The sequence below is a fragment of the Mesoplodon mirus genome (genome assembly GCF_964341445.2).
Source record: "Mesoplodon mirus genome assembly, chromosome: 3".
NCBI classification, from domain to species: domain Eukaryota; kingdom Metazoa; phylum Chordata; class Mammalia; order Artiodactyla; family Ziphiidae; genus Mesoplodon; species Mesoplodon mirus.
This window is the reverse complement of record NC_138978.1, coordinates 31,078,004-31,092,493: the sequence shown is the minus strand read 5'-3', so window position 1 is coordinate 31,092,493 and position 14,490 is coordinate 31,078,004. Positions and strand designations below refer to the sequence as shown.

Here is a 14,490-nt window from a genome sequence, read left to right as displayed (position 1 = left end):
CCTGGGTAAAGCAGCTATCCCCCCACCGTAGGCACATCATGACAGTATCAATACACACCTCGCTTGTGGTCAAGTCCTGTTTATTTTAGAAGGATAAACAGCAGAACTAGGAAGGAGTGATGAGAACAAGACCCCAGTCCCCTTGACAGGGCCAGATCCAGCACAGGCTCTGTCTGTGTGTGGGATCAAGGCTGACCCAGCAGCCTCGACCAGCCTTTTTCTGTGAGGACAGGGTGTGTGGACAACCTGGGCAGAGGTGAATCTTCCACGGGGGTGGGGGTGGAGGAAGTTGTCTCCGAGTCCCTTTGAACACCGTGAAAAAGACCACAGGGCCCAAACACCCTTGGCCAAGAGCACCCCAAGCTGCCTCTGTCTGTGCCTGGGACAAAGCCACATTCTGGAAGGGAAACTGTGGTGCCCTCTGGTCACCAGGAAGGCCCCAGGTGTTCAAGAACAACATGCAGTGAGGCCTTCTGGCCAGCAAGCACCTGCTTCCCCAGCCCCAGTCATCTCTGCAGAGTCTTGCACGAAAGGCAGCAAGACTTCCCGGGCTCTTATACATACTGTTTCTTGGAAGCAGAGCTGCTGGGGCGACTGGGGGATTTCCGGCCACTCTGGGGGGGCGGGTCCAGGAAGAGGGGGGGTCTGGAAGAAGCCAGCCTCTCCTCCGTAGTCAGGTTGGCCCAGTTCTGCTCACTGGACGAGAGCCCATTGTAGGTGGGGCATGGCGGGGATGAGGGCCCCTCACCCATGGGGAGGTAGAAGAAGACCTGGTCAGCATAAGGCTCCGAGGAGGCGCCCTGGGCTGGGGGCGTGTCCTGGCTCTGCCGGGCCCTCATCGCCCGGTTGAGGCAGCGGCACAGCAGGTACGCCAGCTCCAGCAGGTTGAGCACCAGGGAGATGAGTCCAACCACCAGCATGAAGATGATGAAGATAGTCTTCTCTGTGGGGCGTGAGACAAAGCAATCTACGAGGTAGGGGCAGGGTGAGCGCTGGCACACGAACACAGGCTCCATGGTCCAGCCATAGAGACGCCACTGGCCGTACAGGAAGCCTGCCTCTAGCACACTCTTGCAGAGCACGCTGGCCACATAGGTGCCCATCAGCGCCCCGCGGATCCGCAGGTGACCGTCCTCCGCCACCGAGATCTTGGCCATCTGTCGCTCTATGGCTGCCAGTGCCCGCTCCACGCGTGGGTCCTTGGCCGGCAGTGCCCGCAGCTCCCCCTCTTTCTGCCGCAGCCGCTCCTCGCGCCGAGACAGGTAAATGACATGGCCCAGGTAGACCAGGGTGGGCGTGCTGACGAAGAGGAACTGCAGCACCCAGTAGCGGATGTGGGAGATGGGGAAGGCCTGGTCGTAGCAGACGTTGGTGCAGCCTGGCTGGGCTGTGTTACACTCGAAATCCGACTGCTCGTCGCCCCACACTGACTCACCAGCCAGGCCCAGGATGAGGATGCGGAAGATGAAAAGGACCGTCAGCCAGATCTTGCCCACCACGGTCGAGTGCTCCTGGACCTGGTCCAGCAGCTTCTCAAGGAAGCCCCAGTCGCCCATGGTTCCTGGGCCTCCGTCTGCAGGGAGACAGAGGACACTGTCAGCATCCTTCTCAGCTGTCTTAGCAATAAGCCTGCAGGGAGGCCGGCCACACCCATTTTACCTACAGGGAAACTGAGCTCCAGGAGGGGAAGGGACTGGCCTGGGGACTCACACCCAGATCTTTGGATGATGACTGCTAAGCTCTGGCAAGGGTACAGCTAGGGTCCCTGTCTAGTCACATGTGTCCCTCTTGTTCCCAGCTGCAGTCCCAGGGTGACCACAGCCGAAGGAGGTCTGGATCAAGGTGAGGCTCCTGAGCCTAAGGGAATAGAGAATTTGAGGAACTTATCCAAGGTCACACAGCTGTGCCATGCCCCTCCTCCCTTTTGCTCAGGACAGGCTGTCCCCCCCAGTGGGGGGGTGGGTGGTGGTGGTGACACCTTCAGCTTCTCAGGGGGCCGAAAGCCTCAGGTCCCCACTCCCCACCCCACCAGCTCTCACCCAGCTGGCCTCATTCTAACCTCTGAGTTTATGGTGGGGTGGGTGAAGGCATGCTAGACACTCAAGGCAGCATCCTGCATTAGCTCCACCTGTCAGCGATACTGACCACCTGCCGCTTAAGTACCAACACTTGATCCTGTCCCCTTTCTCTATCCCCTCCCCCTGCCAAAGCTGTTTCTGCCAAATTCTAGACTCTTGAAAGGAATTGTCATAGCAGGGTGAAGGCACAGGCCACAGAGTTCCCAGAACATCACGGGGAGAGTGGGGGGAGGAAGGTAGGGGAAAGGGGCAGGGGTGGTGCTTCTCCCCAGGAGCAAAGCTGCTTAGAGCCAGGCTCTGGAACCAGAGCTGGGTTCAAATTCTGACTCTTCTACAAACTGGGACCTTGGATAAGTGACGACCTCTGAGCACTCTCCTGTAAAATGGAAATGATACTATTCTTACCGCCTAGGGTTCTAAGGATGCAACCGAAGGAGGCAGGAGCCTGGCTTAGCACAGGCTGGGTGAGCGCGGCCGCGGTGGGTCCCCCAGCAGCCACCCTCAGCCCCTGGCACGTGGCAACCTGTCCCTGCCCGCTCGTCAGCTGGCAGGTGGCGCCCCAGCCCAACTCACCGCCTGCCTGCCGGCGGCCCAGGTGGCGATGGGGACGCGCGTCGGCCGGAGCGGTGCCCGTGGGAGCCCTGCCTGCTGGACGGCGCCTGGCGGCGGGGGCGCCTTAAATAGCACGCGGGGCGGGGTGGGGTCAGGAAGCGGCGGGAGGGCGGCGGGCGCTGTTCCGAGCGAGCCGAGCGGGGGCGGGACGGGAGGTGCAGGCTCCCTGAAGCCACACTCAAGGAAGGGGCCCGGGAGGTGGCACCGGGGGTCGAGAGGGAAGAGGATGAGAAACCGCTGCTTTCCATGTCTGCCCTCCGAGGTCTTCAGGCCGACAGACTCTCCCAGCCTCAGCTTCTTTGGCTGTGGAACAGGTTCTCGCAGAGGGGGTTTCGGAGTTTTGAGTTCCCAGGGTGGCTACATTTGAAAGGATTGCAGCCAGGACTTTCTGATCTCAGGCAACTGGCCTGAGAGGCTGTGAGAGATGGGCGGGTGGGGATGAGGGCGAGGGGGCCTCCAGGGAAGGGCATCTGCTTGACCCCTTGGTGAGAAGGGAGAAGACCTCTCATTTGTGGGGTGGCCACGGGGTGCCCCACGCAGTGCCAGGACTTGGTAATCAAGACTCATTAGGGCATGGGGAACCGCAGTGGGAGAGAAGGGTTATAATCTGCCCTCCCTGGCGCCTGTGGTGGAGCTGGGGTCTCTACCCAGCCCCTGTTCTTGCAGAATTCTCAAACATCCCCACTCCTGGGCAGGCTACACAATCAGAGGGCACTAAGCAGTGCCCATGGACCACGTGAGACTGGGGAGGTGATGGCTGGGGGGGACTCTCCCGACCATTAGCTTGGATCCCATTCTCATGCCTCTAAAGATGGGGTGGGGGGAGACATCCAAAGGAATTAAGGGTGGGCAGAGCCTGCCATTGTGCATTCGGGCATCACCCTGTGTGTGAACACTCGTGTGCTGCAGGCACTGTATGTGGAGCTGGGGATTTCACCACAAACCAGCCAGGTGTGGCCTCTGGCCTGGGGCTCCCACTGGCTGGAGCAGAAGGTGGGAACTGAGCATATCAGCCCTTGGGTTAGAGTAAATGCACACAGTTCTCCTGAGAACTACCAGACTCAGAGGGACTTGGTTAGGAGCGTTTCCTGGAGGGGACTGCGCTAGCCACGTCGATGGGCACAATCAACAATCTATAGTAGGAATAGAAAAGAGTTTTATTTGAGCCAAACTGAGGATTCGTGTCCAGGAAATAGCCTCTCAGATAACTCTGAGGAACTGCTCTGGAGAAGCATGGTTTTCAGCACAGTTTATATCTTGTCAGAACAAAGAACATCAAACAAGTCAGGGATACATTCCTTCAAGGTTTCAAGAAAAACAAAAACCAAAAAACCCCAAAGCCCGAAAAGCCACAGCTCAGCAGCACACAGTGAGTCAGTACGGCCTTGGCACCTGGGAAGGGAGTCGTCATCGCAGGAGTAGCAGCCGGGCGTCCCAGGAAGGGAGGCATGATGTGACCTTTATTTTTAACATGAACATTCTTTACTTCTGGTCAGTGCACCCTTTTCTTTAATAATTAAAGCAGATGAACAATGTAGGTTTGATAGGTCACAAACAGGCTGTTTTAGTTAGCATAAAATTCGAATTAACTCATGTACAAGCCAGAATGACTTTCCCATACTGCAATATGTGAAACTTGCTTTCGTCAGCCAGATGGGGGTTGGGGGGAGAGCATTCTAGGCAGAAGAACAGCATGAGCAAAGGCCCAAGGACTGGGGGCTGCGAGGTCCTGAGGCTTCACCGGCCTGGTGGGAGAGGCAGTGGGACCTAGAAGTTGAGACTTTTCTGTTTATCTCTGTGCCCTTAGGCACGTTGTTTAAACCCCTGTGCCTCAGTTTCTTCCCCTATAGATTGGGGAGGTAATAGTTCCTACTGTATAGGGCTGATGGGAGATCCAATCAAAGCACATAGCAAAATACTAGTACACAGCAAGTTTTCCAATGGATGGTGGCTAAAAACGTTGTAACAAAACATTTTTGTGACAAAAAGTGTCAGTGGCTTGGTCTTGGTGGGAGCAGAAAGGGCTGAAAGGGAGGGAGCTGGGGTCAGAATGTTGGTGAAGGATAGGACAGCTAAGGACAGGGAATGTGGCAGGTGGGGTCCAAGGCCTGGGGCCGGTGTCAGAAAGGTCCCGTGTTTCTCCACAACAGGATTCAATCTTTGGATTCCTGGTGCCCCAGGGTGGGTGCCCCAGGGTCCTGCCTTCAGCCCTCGCAGGAGGACCTCTGGGGCAGCAAGTGTGGTGGGCTCAGCCCAGACCTCAACTTCAGGAGGCCGAGCTAGCTTCCCCTTCCAGGACTGTCCCTCAGGGCCATGATGAGCTGAGCCTCCTGGATTTCCAAAGCTGACGAGGAGCCCACGAAATTCTGACCCCTGAGGCCATGAGAACCGAGGTCCCTGGAGGCGGGTTCTCACCACGCCCCCACTACAGCCTCTGCTCCCAGAGTTCCTCTCCTGTGGCTGGGCCCAGGCCCTCCCAAAGCCTCTGTGATCCCAGCTACTGGGAAGGAGGGAGGAGCTGCCCTCACCCTCACCCCTTCCTTAGCGGCCCTGGAGGTCAGAGTTTGAATGATCCCTCCCCTTCCTGGAAAGGAAGAGCCGGGGTCGGCCAAGACAATCCCACAGCCTGGCCATTCCACCTGGGAAACATCCTTAGATCCCCACACCTCCCTCTGTTCCCACTGCCCTGACCCTGTTTAGGCCACCATCTCAGTGGCCTCTCAACTGGTCTCCTGGCTTCCAGCCCAGCCCCACCCTTCGCCAGAAATCAGACCACACGCTGCCCTGCTTAGAACCCTTCTGTGGCTCTCCTTTGCCTCCTGGCCTCAAGCACCTCTCCAGCCTCCTCCCTCTTCCCCTTTCACTCAGTGATCCAGCTGTACTTGACTCTGGCCTTTGTCCGTGCTGTCCCCTCTGCCTGGGGCACCCTCACATGCTCAGCCCTACAGTCGTCCAGGACTTTCCTCCATGTCCCTTCCCTCAGAAATCCCCTTGCTGGCCTCCTCTGGATTAGATGAGCCTTTATGTTCTCAGCGGCTCACCTACTGCCCCTGGGTGCGGTGTTTAGTTGTGTTACATACATTCACATTGTTGTGCAACAGATCTCCAGAGCATTTTCATCTTGCAAAACTGAAACTCTATACACTTGAAACCATCCCCATTTCCCGTTCCCCCACCCAGAGTGCATTGTTTACTTGTCTTTGTCTTTACCCCCTCCCCTATTAGTCTGGGAGCCCCTTGAGGACAGGCAGCTGAGTCCTGTTTACACGCCCAGCACCTAGCAGGGCCCCAGGCTCATATACGAATTTATGAATTCAACAAATTATTTACTGAGCACTGCCTGGTGCTGCGGCTCTGTCCTCGACACTGGAGATCAACCAGGAACCAGCAATAACAGAACTCCCTGTCTTGTGGGCTTTACATTCTAGCCGGAGGGAGACAGACAGAATATAGAATATGTTAGCTGGTGATACCTGTTAGGTGGAGAGTAAAGCAGGAAAGGAGGATCAGGGCACAGGGGGTGGTGGTTTCAATTTTGAACAGAAGAAGGGAGAAATTCTCATGAAGCAGCTGACCTTTGATGTGGGCCCTGAAGGAAAGGAGGGACCCCTGTGGCTCTCGGGAGGAAAGCACATTCCAGGCAGAGGGAAAGAGAGTGCAAAGGCCCTGAGGCAGGAATGTGCCTGGTGTTTCCTGCCTGAGGGAGAGCAAGGAGGTCAGCATGACTGAGTGAGGTCAGCAAGGAGAAGAGATGAGGGTTCAGAAAGGGAACAGGTGGGGCAGGTCTTGTAGGCCCCTAAAGGCCAGTGTGAGATGCCTTTGGAGGTCTGGGGCAGAGGAGTGACATGGCCTGATTTAGGTTTTATGGCACCACCCTGGCTGCTGTGCTGGGAATAGACTGTGGGAGTGGGTGGTGGCATGGTTGTGCCTGGATATTTACTGGATATGTTAGCGCTGAACTAACATGTTATGACACTGTCTCCTTTTATCTCTACAACAATCCTAGGAGTGGATACTGTCCTGAGTGCAGGGCTGAGTATGTTCCTTTTGCCCCTCAGATCTGCTCTGTGCCCTGGGAGGCTGACCCGTACTGACTGTCTCAATAGGCTTCTGTGCCCTCTGGTTTCTGGTTGTGTTGGGTCAGTGGGAGCCACTGGCAGGTGAGTAGGAGATGGTAGAGTGAAGTCATGGTATTTATTTGATTGCTGCGGTTGGATGCATCCTTGCAGCCTTTGTGTGGCAACCCGTCCATTGCTACCCTGGTACTAGCCCCAGGGTACCTTTTATGGGTTTCCTTAATCATGCCTATACCTTCAAAAACAGTCCCTCAAGGAAACTCTTTGAAGTTCCTTGGTTTGAATGTGCCGTCTGTTTCCTGTTGAGACCCTGACTGATAAAATTCCCATTGTATTGATGACAAGACTGAGGTTCTGAAAGCCTGTCCAAGGTGCAGCATGGTGAAGCTGTGGTCATGAAGTGGTTAAGCTATGATTTAACCTGGGAGGTGAGTGTCGGCCCAACCCGGGCCCTTTAAACTTGGCTGGCTTATGCACCACAGTAACGACCACACGTGAGAGCAAAGGTGAACCCCAGCCTGTCCTGTCGACACAATGACCCGTCCTTTCCCTTCCTGCATTGTCTCTTGGCTCACTGCCTCCTGGATTTCTGGCTCCTGGCCTTGGCCTTGATAGTTACTAAATGTTCCTCTGGGTGAGTATAGCCTTGCACCCCCTTTTGCTTTCCATCCTGTCCTGGCTTGGATGTTGGTGTTCCTGAAATTTCAGGTCATCACACCGTGCTGGGAGTGGGGCTGGGATCCACCTGGGGTTGGTTAGTGCAGGAGATGAGTGTGCCTCTGTCTCCCCCAGGCTCTGAGCTCCTTGGGCTCAGGTCCTATTCCCCTGTGCAGTCCTTGTGTCTGCCAGGGGCCTGGGGTGGAGAAAATGCTCAGGGGAAATGGAAGGAGTGGATAGTGCTTGGGTGAGGCTGGGGCTTCATGCCTTTAGAGGAGCCTGTTGTGAGCATACGGGAGTGAGAGTATGAATAACAGGGATTTTGTGTACACAGGGTGGGGATGCACGTTGTGGATGGCAGTGACCGGGTTGCAAAGGAGGAAGGAGTGTGGTTTGTCTGCAACCAGAGGGGTGTGACTGTGTGCGCTCAGGGCAGGGCCTCACTATGAAGGGCTGGCGGTGCTGTTGTAGAGGGAGCACAGCGCCCTCTTGTGACCACGTCTACAATCACAGCATGTATATCTGTAGGTTCCGCCCCAGATCCCTCCTGGGTCAACCCCAGCCCCAGCCTAAATTCAGCTCGAGCCATGGAGCTCTCTCCCCTTCTGAGGGGCTACCTTCTCTGCCCTCAGGGTCTTGTGGGTGGGAGTGTGGGAGAAAAGAAGAGAGTCAACCTGTATAAAAGACAGCCTTTATTGATTTCAAAGAAATTGCCTTGGGGATGTTCCTATCAGCACATCCACCCCAAGTCCCTGAGAGTCGGGTCTGAAAGGCTGGCAACAGACTGAGTACACTTGTGGGAGGAAGATGGGAGCAAAGCTGCCTGAGGGTGGAGGAATAAGATGGGAGGGGGGTTCCCAAAGGGCAGTGGTGACCCAGAGGATCTCTGAGTGTCTCAAGCCTACTGGTGTCACCAGAGCCTACTCCTCCCCTTCCCAGGCTCACTCTCAGCCTCCAGACCTCCACTGCTGGGAGGATACTTCCTTTCCATCCCAGGAATCTGGGTGCTTCTCCCAAAGGAATGAAGATTCCCTTTGGTCTGGTACATCTCACCAGACCCAGGGCAAGCATCTTTCCTTTTGTGGCCTCCAGGCCTCTGCACCTGCTTTTGTCTGCTAGGAATCACTTCTCACCTCTCTTAAGCATTCCTCCCTCAGGGAAGCCTCTCCTCATCATCCCCTCCTGGCTTAGGTGAAGCCCAGCAGAGTCCTCTAAGTGTCCCCTTGCAGGCAGTAGTTAATTTGCTTGTCTTTCTCCCAGGAGGGCTGCCAGTGGGCCTGTGGTGTGACCTATACCAGATAGACAGCACAGTGCCCAGCGCTCAAAAAAATCTGCTAGGGGCTTCCCTGGTGGCGCAGTGGTTGAGAGTCCGCCTGCCTATGCAGGGGACACGGGTTCGGGTCCCGGTCCGGGAAGATCCCACATGCCGCGGAGCGGCTGGACCCGTGAGCCATGGCCGCTGAGCCTGTGCGTCTGGAGCCTGTGCTCCGCAACGGGAGAGGCCACAACAGTGAGAGGCCCGCGTACCGCCAAAAAAAAAAAAAAAAAAAATCTGCTAAAGAGATTGAATAGCGTAGTGGGGCCCCCCAGCTCTGGGAGGACCCCTCCACCGGCACAATACCTCCCTGCCTGTCCCCACGGGCAGTCCAGGATCGCTCGCTCCCCAGCCCGTGGTCAGATGGGGGTCATGTTGGGTGCCGAAGCACATAGCTTCTCGTTGCCGGAATCCGGGCCCAACTCCCCGGCCTCCACCAGCTTGTGGTGGCAGCCGCAGGTGGAGGCCTGGCTGGCGGAGGACGGGGGGCCGCGGCCCCGGAGGCCGCTCTTTCTGGGAAGGCTTCGCACGACCCTGTGGAAGATGAGGTAGCAGATCTCGCAGAAGGTGAGCACGATGCAGACGGCGGAGGCGCCCACCATGAAGTAGGTGAAGAGCTTCTTCTCGGTGGGCCGGGCGATGTAGCAGTCCACGATGTTGGGGCAGGGGGCCACGTTGGCGCACTGGACCAGGCGGGGCATGCTGAAGCCGTACCAGAGAGTGTGCAGCAAGTAGAGGAAGAGGAATTCGATGAGGAGCTTGAAGATGAGGCTTAACAGGTAGGTCCACCAGAGGCCGCCGTGCTTCTTGCCCGCGTTGTCGTACAGCTTGGCGCACTGGTCGCCGTGTTTCTGGCGGTGCCGCCGCTCCCGCTCCTCGCGGTAGGCCACATGCAGGATGACCAGCAGCGATGGGCACGTGACGAAGATGAGCTGCAGGGCCCAGAGGCGGATGTTGGAGATGGGGAAGAACTCGTCGTAGCAGACGTTGGTGCAGCCTGGCTGCTTGGTGTTGCAGTCAAAGTCCTTCTGCTCGTCCCCCCACACACGCTCTGCAGCCACCACATACACCAGCACGCGGAAGACGAACACCACCGACAACCAGATGCGTCCGAAGGCTGTGGAGTACTTGTTCACCCCGCTCAGTAGGGCCTGGAGCGTCTTCCAGTCCATGGTGCCTGGTGGGGGCGCTGGGGGCCGTGCCCGCCTGACAGGATGGGGAAACCAGTCTGAGAACGAGTAGATGACATTTATAGAGCATTTACTATGTGCCGGGCGCTGTTCTGAGTTCTCTATGTGGATGGATTCGTTTGATCATCCCAACGACCCTATGAGATCAGGACTGTTATTCTTCCTAAGCTACAGAGAGGAAACAGGCAGAGAGGCTAAGTAACCTGCCCAAAGTCACAGAGCTATACGCCAGAAGGAAGGGAATGTGCATTTGCTGATAATAACAGTTATTATTTATTGAGCATTTACAATGAGCCAGGCAAGGAGCTAAATACTTTATGTGCTGGACCTCATTTAATCCTTATAAGGACCTTGTGAGGTAGACACCATTATGCTTCTCACTGACAGATGAAGAAACTGATAATCAAATGAGAAAATGATTGCAAAGCACTCAGTACACAGTAAGTGCTCAATAAATGCTGGCTATCCATTGTGAAATCTAGAGCGGTCAAGTCACTCATTTAAAACTAGAATTGAATTCAAGGCTGGGCTGTCCACCACCTGCTCTCCATTTCTCTGCTGGATGCCTGCCCCAGACCAGGTTCTCAAAACTTACCTCATTTATGCCTCGCTATCATCCTGTGAAGTTGGGGTGAGGAACCCCAGATAGGAAACTGGGGCTTGGAGAGGGGAAATAATCTCCCCAAGGTCCCACAGGCAGTGGGTGCTGAAGTTGGGAGACCGGTTCAGGTTCGGGGGGGTGCATGGAGAGGGTAATGGTCTGGTTCCTGGGGACACCAGATCCAGGAAAAATCTAGGGACACCCTCCTTCCCTGTGCCAGAACCTGGGGGAGCCCCAGACACACCAGCAATCCGGGATGCCGGAGCTTTGTGGCGGGGAGTCATGCTTTGTTCAGGTCCCCAGATCACACATCTTCCTCCCAGTCCTGGAATGACTCAGAGGGTGTGGACAGGTGGGTCTGCCTGAGTGCACCTAGTGTCTACATGCTGCAAAGGGTGTTGGGAGCATGTGCCTCTCCGTGTGTACGTGTGGGCTTGTGTGCACACGTGAGTGCTCCTGGAGCTGCTCTGTGACTCTGAGCATGCATGCTGACTGAGGGTCCACCCCTGCATCACCACTTCTCACCCCTCCACCGCCACCCCCTGCTCCAAACCACCATCATCCTTGCTGGTATTATTACCAAAGCCTCCTGGCTGGCCTTCAAGTGTCTGCTCCTGTGCCCGCAGAGTCCATTAAATTGAATCATGTCACTCCCTTGTTTAAAACTTTCTACTAGCTTCTCATTATGCTGAGAATAAAACCCCAGTTTCTACATTCTCACCCTACTCTCCTACACCCTCCAACTGCCTCTCTGCTCGGGCCGCAATGGGGGCCTCTGGGGCTTTGTAATTATTCCTGCTGCCTAGAATGCTCTTCCTCCAGAAACTTGCATGGCTGCATCCTTCTCATTACTGAGGCCTCTGCTAAAACATCCTCTTCTTAGAGGCCACCCTAGATTACCCTGGATCTGGAAGCCCCTGCCCTCCCAGTCACTCTGCTCCTGTCCCCTTTATTTTCGTCCCGGAATTTAATTACCAGTGGGAATTAAAGTATTTGTTTAATCCTCTGCCTCTCTGAATTTTCATGAACTTCTGTTTCACAAGGGCGATTATTTTATATGCACTGGCAGCAGCACCCAGTAACATACTTAGAATAAAAAGAAAGCGTCTGCCTCAACTCAGCTCCTTCCAAGACCTGTCCTTTGGGGAGGGGCAGTGGGATGTGCATTGAGCATGGAGTCACATCTGGATTCAAGCTTCAGCTCTATGCCTTCTTCCTGGGCGACTTCCAAGTCCTCCTAATCTCTTTGACCTTCTTTCCTTATCTCTAAAGGGAAATAACTCCTACTTTCTTGAGCTGTGGTAAGAGTCGTAAAAGACCATTCCCTTCCCAGCCTGCCACTCACCTGGCGAGAGTTCAAGGAGACTGGAGTGGAGGTTGGAACCCTGTCTGCCAGCCCCGCAGGAGAGGGGCCCTGACAGGTGCTTCCACCTGAGCCTTCTCAGGGCGGCCCACCTGGGGGCTGCCCCCTCCTGGGCCCCCACCTTCCACCTTCCAGTCCTGTCTGCCCAGTCCTGTCTAACACACCCTAGGGACGCGACTCACCGGCAAAGAATTTCCCTCCAAGCCCAGGCCCGGGACTGGTGGAGCCGGATCTGGTCCCCCATGCGGCCCCCCAGCAGCGGCTCCCAGCTATCCGCTTTTCCCCTGCCCTGGGACCAAGGCGCGCCCAGCTTTCACCGCCACTCCACAGTGCCGGCCGGCCCCCTCCTCGGGGCAGAACTCCCCTCCCCTCTCCACCCCCCACCCCAGCCGTCACCAGCACCAAGTTTCCGTCCATTCCAGGCAGCTTGGGAGCCTGCCGACGGGGGAGGGGGTTGTCCGGGCACCTTCAGCAGCTGGAGCCCCCTCCCCGCCCGGAACGGAGGGGTGAGAAGGCAAGTGGGGAGTGGGGTGGGTCTAGTTCCCTCGACCTCCTCCCATCCCCTCACCTGCCAGTCTCAGCCTGGCCCGAAGGCAGGATCAAGCCCCCGCCCCGCCCGGGGTCGCCGGGGAGCGCTCAGCGGCCGTGGGCGCGGGGTGGGGAGGCGCCCCGCACTCACCAGCAGCGGCGCGGCCAGCGGGGGGCCGGGACCCCGCGTTCTCGAGGCCCGCAGCGGAGGCGAGCGGGGCCGGAGTCGAGTCTCTGCAGTGGCGGCGAGGCGCGTGGCGGCAGGCACAGCCGGGGGCGGCGTGGAGGAGGGAGGGTCAGGGGAGGAGCTCGGGAGCCGCCCGCCGCAGGGGGTCGGGTTTTAGTCCAGACACTGTCACTCGTTCCTCCGGCAACCTTTTCCCGGGCTTGACGCCCGTCTGAGCCTGGGCTTCTTCTTCATGTGTGAAACGGGGGCATCTGTGGCCCTGGGCATGGCTGTGGCAAAGGGTCCGATGAGATTCGGAGCGTGAAGCGCTCTAAACTGGTTAAGAGTGGTCCCCGGACGGACTGCAATCAGGACTCGCCCACGTGCGTTACCACGGGTACTGTGTCCGCGCCCTGCGGGTCACTGTCCCCGCCTGGCGCTGGGTCTCGACCACTCCCGGAGGCTGCCCTCCCCGCGTAGGTGCGTGGCTCAGGCTCCGCGTCCTGGAATGGGCATGGGCACTTTGGAGAACCAGGGTGGGGGGCAGACCCTGTGCCCGCAGCAGGAAGGGGCACTGCGCCTGGAAAGGAGATGGGGGGATCCTTCGTCCAGGGGTGAGGGCCGGATGGGGGGAGGCCGTTGCCTGGAGTTACCGCTGGGGGCAAATCCCGTGTGCGGTGTGGGGCGGGAGTAAGAGAGAGGTGAGGGAGCAGAGCCTGCGCTTTAGACCCCCTGCGGAGGGAGGCGGGGTCTGCGGTTGGGCTGGGCTGGGCTGGGCTCTGGGGATAAGGACGCTTTGTCTTATTTATTAGTGTGCCACGACTAGGAACGTAATGAGAGCCCCGGGGCCTCAGCCTGGTTAGGGAACCCCCAGGGTTTCCGGCCTCCCAGGGATCCTGGTATCTTAGTCACCAAACGGCCTGAGCACTCCTTGTCTGGACAGAGATGATGTTGCTAGCTGGAGGGTGATTATACATGGCATCTTCCCAGGACTGTACTGGTTTATGCCTGTGGCCCTGGTGTAATTAACAGCATCCGCTTTTACTCTCAAAAGTAACTCCAAACTTGGAAAGATCAATTGCACCATCACCCTACCTACTACTGCTGGTAGAAAACTAACACTCGAACCCGTGTCCCCTGCATTGGCAGGCAGACTCCCAACCACTGCACCACCAGGGAAGTCCCACCCTTTTTTTTTTTTTTTTTTCTTTTTGCGGTATGCGGGCCTCTCACTGCCGTGGCCTCTCCCGTTGCGGAGCACAGGCTCCGGACGCGCAGGCCCAGCGGCCATGGCTCACGGGCCCAGCCGCTCCGCGGCATATGGGATCCTCCCAGACCGGGGCACGAACCCGTATCCCCTGCATCGGCAGGCGGACTCCCAACCACTGCGCCACCAGCGAGGCCCAAGTCCCACCCTTTTGCTCTTTACCGGGTCTTTCCCATGACAATAGATACTCTGGTATTTCTCTGTCTTAACAAACAAAAGTCCCTTGACCCCACATCTTCCAGCATCTGCCTCGTTTCTTTCCATTCCTTTATAGCATAACTTCTCGGATGAGTTGTCTTGATCCCTCACTTCCTTTTACTTTCTCTCTCTCTCTCTTTTGCTCCATATAGTCCACCTACACCGCTCTTGCCACGGTTCCCGTAGCTAAATTCCACAGTCAAGTTTCAACCCTTATCTTTCCCTGCACTCCCAGCAGTGTTTGGCGGCCAGCACATCACATCCCCTGGCTTTTCACCTTCTTTTCTGGCCTTTCTTTCTAGATCTCCTTTGCTGGTTCCCCCTGATCTCCCTGACCTCTAAATATTGGGGTGCCCGGGGGCTCAGTCCTAGGACTCCTCTGTCCTCACTCAGTCTCTTGGTAATGCCATCCCTCTCGGGGTTCAAAATATCAAAATTC

The 14,490-nt window shown here is 56.8% G+C and overlaps 2 protein-coding genes across 8 annotated transcripts; both read right to left on the bottom strand.

Annotated features, from left to right (window-relative positions):
* Positions 1 to 63: 63 nt before the first annotated feature.
* GJA4 (gap junction protein alpha 4) lies at positions 64 to 2,719 on the bottom strand. 4 transcript variants are annotated; one of them, XM_082616292.1, is made up of 2 exons: positions 2,652 to 2,719; positions 64 to 1,573 (listed from the first exon to the last, which is right to left on the bottom strand). In XM_082616292.1, the coding sequence occupies exon 2, from the start codon at positions 1,554 to 1,556 to the stop codon at positions 555 to 557; it is 1,002 nt and encodes a 333-aa protein (XP_082472418.1). In that variant the 5' UTR covers positions 1,557 to 1,573; positions 2,652 to 2,719; the 3' UTR covers positions 64 to 554. The 4 variants fall into 4 exon arrangements, with proteins under 4 accessions (XP_082472418.1, XP_082472419.1, XP_082472420.1 ...); XM_082616293.1 differs by lacking the exon at positions 2,652 to 2,719 and adding an exon at positions 2,484 to 2,634; XM_082616294.1 differs by lacking the exon at positions 2,652 to 2,719 and adding an exon at positions 1,660 to 2,466.
* A 5,381-nt stretch (positions 2,720 to 8,100) lies between these two features.
* On the bottom strand, positions 8,101 to 12,834 carry GJB3 (gap junction protein beta 3). Of its 4 annotated transcripts, none has more exons than XM_082612348.1 (2): positions 12,572 to 12,834; positions 8,101 to 9,944 (listed from the first exon to the last, which is right to left on the bottom strand). In XM_082612348.1, exon 2 carries the CDS (start codon positions 9,908 to 9,910, stop codon positions 9,098 to 9,100), a length of 813 nt encoding a protein of 270 aa, XP_082468474.1. In that variant the 5' UTR covers positions 9,911 to 9,944; positions 12,572 to 12,834; the 3' UTR covers positions 8,101 to 9,097. The 4 variants fall into 4 exon arrangements, with proteins under 4 accessions (XP_082468474.1, XP_082468475.1, XP_082468472.1 ...); XM_082612349.1 differs by having other exon boundaries at positions 8,101 to 9,966; positions 12,572 to 12,688; XM_082612346.1 differs by having other exon boundaries at positions 12,461 to 12,589.
* Between the last annotated feature and the right edge of the window lie 1,656 nt (positions 12,835 to 14,490).

Excerpts from the sequence above, each read along its gene's own strand:
- GJA4 (XM_082616292.1), bottom strand. The coding sequence starts at position 1,556 with ATGGGCGACTGGGGCTTCCTTGAGAAGCTGCTGGACCAGGTCCAGGAG.
- GJB3 (XM_082612348.1), bottom strand. The coding sequence starts at position 9,910 with ATGGACTGGAAGACGCTCCAGGCCCTACTGAGCGGGGTGAACAAGTAC.